The 9,566-nt window shown below is 39.9% G+C and overlaps 2 protein-coding genes across 2 annotated transcripts in view; one reads left to right on the plus strand and one right to left on the minus strand.

Annotated features, from left to right (window-relative positions):
- Positions 1–4,145, minus strand: part of Tgs1 (Trimethylguanosine synthase 1) — a 28,143-nt gene extending 23,998 nt beyond the window's left edge. Inside the window, exons 1-2 of the mRNA XM_085959575.1 lie at positions 3,963–4,145; positions 3,758–3,887 (exon numbers count right to left, since the gene is read on the minus strand). Of these exons, the coding sequence (XP_085815701.1) occupies positions 3,758–3,887; positions 3,963–4,069 (237 nt within the window). The 5' untranslated portion in view covers positions 4,070–4,145. The remainder of the gene's footprint in view (positions 1–3,757; positions 3,888–3,962) is intronic.
- A 3,542-nt stretch (positions 4,146–7,687) lies between these two features.
- On the plus strand, positions 7,688–8,425 carry LOC147063567 (uncharacterized). Its single transcript, XM_085959424.1, has 2 exons — positions 7,688–8,195; positions 8,268–8,425. The coding sequence occupies exons 1-2, from the start codon at positions 7,688–7,690 to the stop codon at positions 8,423–8,425; spliced, it is 666 nt and encodes a 221-aa protein (XP_085815550.1).
- The last annotated feature ends 1,141 nt before the right edge of the window (positions 8,426–9,566 follow it).

Here is a 9,566-nt window from a genome sequence, read left to right on the forward strand (position 1 = left end):
TCCACTGCTTTGACTGTTCTTTCGTCTCGGGAGTATAGTGGTGTATCCATGTTTCATCTACAGTCACAAAGCGACGAAAAAATTCATCCGGATTGCGTTGCATGAGCGACAACAGGGCTTTAGAGGCCACCACCCTATTGCGTTTATTGTCGACTGTGAGCAAACGCGGCACCCATCTTGCAGAAATATTTTTCATGCCCAATTTGTCATGTAAAATAGAAATGATGCTACCTTTTGAGATCCCTGTAACCTCAATTATCTCACTCAACTTTAATCTTCGGTCACTTAACACCATATCGTGGATTTTATTGATCATTTCTGGTGTAGTCACCTCTACAGGACGTCCTGAGCGTGGTTCATCCTTTGTTGATGTACGACCACGTTTAAATTCATTTAACCAGTTATAAATAGTTGCAAGTGAAGGAGCAGATATGCCGTGAACTAAATCCAACTCATTTTTTATTTCCTTTGCTGTTAACCCTTTTATATTAAAATGTTTAATAACAGCTCTAAGCTCAATTTTCTCCATTTTCCATTTTTCCATTTTCCACAAGCAAATTTTTTTTTAAATGTACGAGAAACACACAACAACCCGACCAATCTGATTGAAACTTCGCAGCATACTGAATCGGTAGTGCCGCTGCATGAAAACAAACCGCTTACAGTACTAGTCGCGCCACCTGTCGGCTTTTCTAAGGACTTATTGACCCACCCTCGTACCAATCGATACGTAAACGGAAATGACGAAATTCATGGATACATAATGACAAATCGCATTGTATAAAAAATTGCAAGCACATCATTTTAAAGAATAATCATATTCGTTACGTTTAATGTAAATATACGATTGCATAGGTCGGTCCTTAGGATAATTAAAAATAAAAATAAGTATACAATCAACAAACCTAATGAAATTAATTATCGGAAGTTATTCAAATATAATATCTGCCTGTTATTTTACCTCAAACATAATCTCTAAAAATGGAAAACCGCTCAGTGATGGAGAATATAATATGAAAGAAGAGTGGTTTAAAAGCTTCCACGATCTCTTTGAGTAATTTAATAACAAGGAAAAAAATATTCATTCAAGATAAAAGATAAGCATTCGGCTAGAAAAACGGTGAAACATAGAATATCAATAATTCAATTGTAATTTTTAAACCTTTTTAATAGAATTCTTAACTACTTTTTTACAAAACTTTAAAAAAAATTGCCATTAAAAACTGCTTGGCACGTCGGACAGTTAAAAAATATTATTTGGGAATTTTCATGTAAAAAAGTTCGCCATCCCTGATATAGTGGATTCGCAAGTGTATTGGCACTGTTTGCTACAATGCCAGCAAACAATACCACTACAAATGCAAATCGTTTTATCAATATCGTTGGCGCCATTAGACAGATTTAACTCTATCTATATATAAAAAAAAACTAAATACAATACAACCTACTGTAACCCAGAAATAAGTACTGAGGGTGCGTTAGATTTCGGTTTGGTTTAATGTTCAGAAACAACACTTTTTGGAAATTGTACTGTAAAAATTATGTGAGGAAATATACAGAATTTTTGTCCTGCATTGTCAGGGTACATTAAATGCTCAGAGTATTGTATATCAGTGGCGAAGGGTGGAGGCAAGCTGTTGAGATTCCACATAAGTAGTGCTCACTAAACTTTGTCAGTCATACTTATTTGTTTTCATTGAACTGAGAATACAAATTGCAGATGGTATTGGTTAGCTTTTAAAATTCAATTAAACCCTGCCTAGACTAAAACATAATAGTTTAGGTATGCTATAGGCTATAGTTTCTTAACCGGTGGTCCGCGAAGATTTTTGGGTGGGCCGCAAAAATTTTCTGCAGTTCAAAAATAAATTAGAAACTAGAAACCCAACATTTGAAGTGGGGTTGTATTATATTTCGACAATTATTTCAAAAATAGTGTAAATATACATACAGTATAACCTCGTTTTTACGTTTTCCCGGCAATTGCCATTTGTAATTTTTTCAGTCCCGATGTATTTCAGTACATTTAATACCCGCATTTACGTTTTTCTTTCCCGCGATTTACGTCGGAAATATTGAAAATCTGCGAGTTACGCGCGCTTGACAATGATTGGGTCACGACATTCGAACGACGTAAGGTGTTTGGAGGGAAAACTCCGTGTCTTTAGAACGGCGCACGGTGATTGGTCGGCGAGCGACGCTGTGATTGGCCCGAGTTCGGCGCATAACAAGGTGATTAGTCCATATCTTTTCTTTTGGCATCGTGTTTGTGTTTCGTATACAAGTTCGCGGTTTATTTATTTCATATTGCTTTCGGTTTGATTATTATTCATTTTTACATTCTCATTCTTTCAAACACATAATGTCTAACCAAAGGAAAGCTTTATCAGTGCAAGAGAAAAGGAACATTCTCGAAAAAGTGAATAAACACGTTGGCTCACGCGTTTCACTGGCCCGAAATTTAGATTTTTAATAAAATGTTATTTTTTTAGAAACATAAAATTTAAATGTTCTTTTTTTCAATAATCCTCTTTTACATTTTCCCTCCAATTAGGTTTCTTTTTCAGTCCCTTAAAAAACGTAAAATAGGGGTTATACTGTATTTATTATTTTATTCCAATGTTGATGGTCTGCAACACATTTTTTGATTTTTTTGTGGTCCACGGATGTAAAAAGGTTAAAAAACATCGCTATAGGCGACTCGACAAAAATAGTGCACACTTTTTCGGTCATACTTATTTATTTTCATTGAATTAAGAATGCAAATTCCAGATGGTGTTAGTTAGTTTTTAAAATTTAATTAAGGCTATACTTCAGCTGAGGCATGGTCTAAAAAGGTCGTGACTACGCGACGCGCAGATTTTACAAACGACGCGTGACGAACAAAACATAATTTGTCATAAAAATTCATCATGTGTCCATTTAATGTTATATTTATTGTTATATTAGTAATAATAATAATATATTCATTGACATGTTTTGTTTTTCGAGTAAATGCGTAACGTTTTTTAATCATCTTTACACGATTTAAGAATATATTCCTCCGACGCCTCACAAAACAAATTGACGTGCTCAGGGGTCGACTATCGCTCTCCGATTGGCAACGCGTGTGAAATTACGTCCTACCTATTGTTGAAAATTATTTTCCGTTTCACTGAAGTATGCTCTTAAGCCCTGCCTGACCAAACCACAGTAGATGAAAAATACTCTTCAATCTATAAAATATTTAAAGCTATGTATGATTTAATGGCATAATTTTAGATTTTATCAAATATCTATAATGGTTTGCTTTATGCAGGGAATAATTATTGAATTTGAAAGCCAACCAGCACTATCTGCGATTTTTATTCTTATTTCATTGGAGACAAATAAGTATGACTGACAAAGTTTAGTGCACACTATTTAGGTTGAATCTCAACAGCCCACCTCCACCCTTCACCACTGTTGTATATTGTAATCCCGGGATTGTAAATTAGTGCACTAACACACCTATAACAATGGTAATACAAAAGCTTGATGCTCTACTCTACTCCATGACATTCGATAACGTTTACTTTGACAATCATAAGTCCTACTAAATAAGTGGTTTTATAAGTTCAAAAGGTTGAGCCATGTTTCCTATAATGGTCTCATATATAGATACTTTATTAAATTGTGATATTATAACTAATTGCTTTTTATATTTTCTTGGAATCTCATTCTGACATTTGACGATAATCGTAAACCAGCTGACACAAAAATACAGACAGACACAAACCTCTTTGTGTGACGTTTCCCCAGAAAAGTGTACATGTGTAGGATCCCAGAACTGTTGATTCTTTAAATCATCGGCGTCACTCAGTTCATCCTTGTCAGTCAGTATGGAGGCATAAACTTCGGAGCCGTTCCTGGAAGAATACCAAATAAATAAGACCAAAATTCTTACACAAAAAAAGCTGTGAAAACGAATCGAGAAATTTTACCTGAGAAATACTCTGGAACACAGACAATATATGTAATTGGCCTCTGATTTGGCAGGTCCAAGATTGAAATGGACTTCTGCCAAGGGCTCCCACTGGTGATCGCACATGGTGTCGGGCCTGATGACAGATCACTTCGAGATGAATTGTAACTCATCCACACACAACCTCCATATTTAAATTATTGACATTTAAAATATTTTTGTGAAGGTAGCAGCAGGCTGCCGTAATTCCAATCATACCAACCCTATACCAACGCAAGGAAATATTATAGTTGAAAATGTAAAGCTTAATCTACAGCACAAATAATTATACTATGAAACAAATTTAGTACTCATAGGTAGGGTAAGAGGTACAATGATGGGCCAGTTAAGCGATTGGCTTGCTTTGATCGCTGAGAAGAAGCTTAGTAATGGGGTTTTATTGAAATGCAATTTTTTTCGTGTTCACAAAGCATATATATCGATATTTATGTGTACATATTTTATAATACCAAACATGGTTATTACAAAAAAATTAAAAAAAAATCGCAGGAAGTACAGTGATCCGCCACACTCAGATAGTGATCGGCCACTTTCCAGACAGTGATCGGCCACCCGTCTTTTTTTGCATAAATTAAACAACTAAGGCTTACTTTTCAATAAAATGTTGAATCAAAGTGTCTAATTTTATGATATAATCAACAAACATACTCCTTTACCTCACCGTTGATGTATATAAAGAGAATAGAGCAAAGAGATTGAAAGACTCTTCTAGAAAGAGAAATAAAATCTCTTTGGGATAGAGTGACAGAGAGTGGATTCTAAGGTCTTTGAAAATTATTGACCTGTATGTTAAATACTGTAACACCTGAGTCACTAAATAAAACATCAATCTCAATTGGGACATGGACCTGCTGAGATTTCGGAACCTCAATTTGAATGGAAGCTATCTTTATACGCTGAAAATTCTAATTTATTAAGAGGTTTTATTATTATTTCACAGATGAGGCGTATATTATCAAAACCTGCTTAACTCCACGAACACAATTGTTGGCAAAAGCGAAAAAACTGCTGTGGGCTTAATTATTGCATAATATAAGAAAATATAAAATTAATGAATAAAGAAGTAGATAATAACACGTCACCTGCCGGGTTACTAATGTAAAAGCAACATTTAAAAAGTTATTTAGTGTTTAAAAATCCACTTAGGTAGGTTTTGAAACTTAACATCGGATTTGAGTAGGTTTTGAAAGTCAATCATATGGATATAGGCTTTTTTGAAAGGAATTAAAGTGGATTGAAATACAAATTTATGCCAGGGGTGTATGACGGAGTAAGCAATAATGAAAGATGTGTTATATTATTTATTATGGAAAATTATTATTTTATCAAAGAAAAAAGAATATTGGGCGTAAAATAATTTCGACATTACAACTTAAATTATACGTTTTCATTACATACTTAATATAAAACGAAAATACAATATAGTAATAGTGATTATAGTATATGTAATATATTGATTAAAACTAGCAAATAAATGAAAAATGTAAATTTTAGAGATATGTACCTAACCTAACTAAAATTGTTGAAATACAATAATTATTATTAGTGATAATTAAAAAAATAATTTCAACATTAAAACTTTACACTATACGTCTTCATTACATACTTGCAATATAAAACAATAATACAATATACCGGGTGCCGGACGAAATCCCGAATGCTGAAATCCCGAATGGCCGAAATCCCGAAAGCCTAAATCCCGAAAGCCGAAATCCCGAAGGCCGAAATCCCGAATGTTGAAATCCCGAAATCCCGAATGGCTGAAATCCCGAAAGCCTAAATTCCTAAAGCCGAATCCCGAATGCCGAAATCTTGAATGCTGAAATCCCGAATGGCCGAAATTCCGAAAGCCGAAATCCCGAATGCAAAAATCTTGAATGCTGAAATCCCGAAAGCCTAAATTCCTAAAGCCGAAATCCCGAATGCCAAAATCTTGAATGCTGAAATCCCGAATGGCCGAAATCCCGAAAGCCAAAATTCCGAAGGCCGAAATCCCGAAAGCATAAATCCCAAAAGCCGAAATCCCGATGGCCAAAATCCCGAATGCTGAAATCCCGAATGGCTAAAATCCCGAATGGCCGATATCCCGAAAGCCTAAATTCCTAAAGCCGAAATCCCGAATGCCGAAATCCCAAATGCCGAAATCCCGAATGCTGAAATCCCGAATGGCCGAAATCCCGAAAGGCTGAAATCCCGAAGGCCGAAATCCCGAAGGCCGAAATCCCGAATGCTGAAATCCCGAATGGGCCGAAATCCCGAATGGCCGATATCCCGAAAGCCTAAATTCCTAAAGCCGAAATCCCGAAGGCCGAAATCCCGAAGGCCGAAATCCCGAATGCCAAAATTCCAAAGGCCGAAATCCCGAAAGCCTAAATCCCGAAAGCCGAAGTCCCGATGGCCGAAATCCCGGATGGCTAAAATCCCGAAAGCCTAAATTCCTAAAGCCGAAATCTCGAAGGCCGAAATCCCGAATGCCGAAATCCCAAATGCCGAAATCCCGAATGCCGAAATCCCGAATGGCTGAAATCCCGAATGGCCGATATCCCGAAAGCCTAAATTCCTAAAGCCGAAATCCCGAAGGCCGAAATCCCGAATGCCGAAATCCCGAATGCTGAAATCCCGAACGGTCGAAATCCTGAATGGTCTTGTTATTGGTGGTAGTCTTTTCCCTCATAAGACCATCCACAAATATACATGGACATCGCCAGATGGTAATACAAGAAACCAGATCGACCACATTTTGGTCAAAGCGAAATACCGGCATGAACTCGTGTAACCTATGAGCTGGAGCTGCGGAAGCGCTTATATGATGCTCGAACTCTTTCTGGTACGTCTTCCATCGACTCGGATCTCTTGGAAGGAAAATAAATATTATTCCGGAATGATATAATGAGCTCCGCAACTACTGCCTTAGGAGAGCGGCATACGCACAGTTCGGACTGGATGTCACTCATACATGGGAGTGAGAGACGATTTAGAAGAGAAAGCTCCTGAAAGAATTGAAATTCCGAAGGCCGAAATCCCGAAAGCCTAAATCCCGAAAGCCGAAATCCCGATGGCCGAAATCCCAGATGGCTGAAATCCCGAAAGCCTAAATTCCTAAAGCCGAAATCTCGAAGGCCGAAATCCCGAATGCCGAAATCCCGAATGCTGAAATCCCGAATGGCTGAAATCCCGAATGGCCGATATCCCGAAAGCCTAAATTCCTAAAGCCGAAATCCCGAAGGCTGAAATCCCGAATGCCGAAATCCCGAATGCTGAAATCCCGAACGGTCGAAATCCTGAATGGTCTTGTTATTGGTGGTAGTCTTTTCCCTCATAAGACCATCCACAAATATACATGGACATCGCCAGATGGTAATACAAGAAACCAGATCGACCACATTTTGGTCAAAGCGAAATACCGGCATGAACTCGTGTAACCTATGAGCTGGAGCTGCGGAAGCGCTTATATGATGCTCGAACTCTTTCTGGTACGTCTTCCATCGACTCGGATCTCTTGGAAGGAAAATAAATATTATTCCGGAATGATATAATGAGCTCCGCAACTACTGCCTTAGGAGAGCGGCATACGCACAGGTCGGACTGGATGTCACTCATACATGGGAGTGAGAGACGATTTAGAAGAGAAAGCTCCTGAAAGAATTGCGGGACAATGGTACATACGACGCGGAATACGAGACAATGGACCGCGTGGTAAATCGTTCTGCCCGCCGCGATAAGCGCCGACGCCTGGATGACCTCATTCGGGATGCGGAATCTGCTGCCTGCAAGAATAATCCAAGTGCTCTCTTCCGCATCACCAGAGCAATTTGTGGTAGGAAACGTCCAGCGGTCACTGCATTACGCAACTCTGACGGAGTGACAGTCACTGAACCTGCAAAGGTCCAGGAGCTATGGCACCAACATTTCAGTGATGTCCTGAATCGCCCACCTCCATTGCATCCCTTCGATATTCCGCCGGAGATCACCGCCCTTGGAATCACTACTGCATCGGGATTCTGCGAAGATCCTCCGACAACTGCTGAAGTTGAAGAGGTAGTCAAAAAACTGAAGCGCAGGAAAGCTCCTGGAGATGATGGTATCCATGCAGAGTTTCTGCTCTGCGGACTGAGCGCTGTATTGCCGTCCTTGTGTGACCTTCTGCACGAGGTGTGGGAAAAGGAGCAGTGCCCCAAAGCCTGGAGGGATGGTACGTTGTTACTCTGCACAAAAAGGGTAACCCACAAGACTGTAATAATTACAGAGAAATCACTCTCCTCAGCGTTCCCGGGAAGGTGTTGGCGCAGATTCTCCTGTACAGGATTAGAAGTCCCATGTTGGAGGTTTTGCGTGCGCAGCAGAGTGGATTTGTCCCGGGGAAGTCCTGCTCGGAGCATATTTCAACTCTTCGATGCCTCCTGCAACAGTACCAAGAGATGAATATACCTGTCGTCTGCTGCTTCGTGGACTATGAAAAGGCATTTGACAGTCCTAATCGTGAATCTCTGTGGCAAATTCTGCTAGGCTATGGTGTCCCACGGAAACTGGTTGCCGTGATAAGTGCTCTCTACACAAATACAGAGTGTCGCGTGAGAGCAGCTGGAACATTCTCTGACCTCTTTGAAATCAAGTCAGGAGTCAAGCAAGGATGTGTACTTGCGCCCTTTCTTTTTATCATCATGATGGATTTCATAATGCGTAAGACGGTTTGCCCCGACATTGAAGTTAAATTCCCTCCACCAAACCCGCCCCGCACCACACTCGGTCTTAATCGAGAGTATCACGGGACCCGTCAATTGGTGATGTGAAGCATCTAAAAATTGGCCTGGGAGTGTCCTGGGAGAAGGTGCCCAAGACTTAGGTTGCTACGCTCAGAGTGAGCTCTGACTGAGTTTACTGAGTTTACTCTAATTCAAAGTGCCAGGGAGAGAAAAAGCACATAGAAATTACTTAAAAGAAAATGAAGCTACTTATTTATTATATCAAAGAACGAAGCTAATCATACAGGCAGCAAAATTTATGTGAAGAGATCTTCACGCCCGTAGTAAGACGCCGCAAATTTTTTGAATGCAAGATAGTTGGCCTTAGTAGCAACCAGGTCGGACGGGCCGATGGGTCCAACAACTGGTTGGACCGACCTGAGCATCTCCTCCCGTTCGGAGCACATACTCAGACACTCCCACAGGATGTGATTGGCATCCTGTATTTCCCCTCCGCATGGACATGTCGGACGGCTTGCAAGTCCAAGCTCAAAGAGCCTGCCAGCGAAACCACCATGGCCAGTCACAAATTGACTGGTGTAATGGTCTGGAGTCAAATACTTGGTTATCTCCATTCGCCACTGTATGTCTGGAAAAAACGCGTATGTGAGCCGGCCCTTAGTAGATTCGTCCCACTTTCGCTGCCAGGTCTTAATGGCCGCGTCAAGCGACATGAGTCTAATTTTGCGCTTCAATAGTGCTAATCCCTCGCCGGCTTGTCGAGGGGGGGGGACGAGATGAAAATCACCAACGTCAGCCTCCTCACCTTTGAGGAGCAGCATTGAAGCGCCGCTGACCTGAATGTGCAGGTCAAGTGGGAG

Source organism: Rhyacophila brunnea, unplaced genomic scaffold (assembly GCF_057557595.1).
Source record: "Rhyacophila brunnea isolate RB1 unplaced genomic scaffold, BYU_Rbru_1.0 scaffold_9, whole genome shotgun sequence".
Lineage (NCBI taxonomy): Eukaryota > Metazoa > Arthropoda > Insecta > Trichoptera > Rhyacophilidae > Rhyacophila > Rhyacophila brunnea.

Bases quoted from the DNA above. Each gene is read 5' to 3' on its own strand.
- LOC147063567 (XM_085959424.1), top strand. From the start codon at position 7,688: ATGGACCGCGTGGTAAATCGTTCTGCCCGCCGCGATAAGCGCCGACGC. The intron at 8,196-8,267 runs GTACGTTGTTAC...CACTCTCCTCAG, and splicing joins CCCCAAAGCCTGGAGGGATG to CGTTCCCGGGAAGGTGTTGG.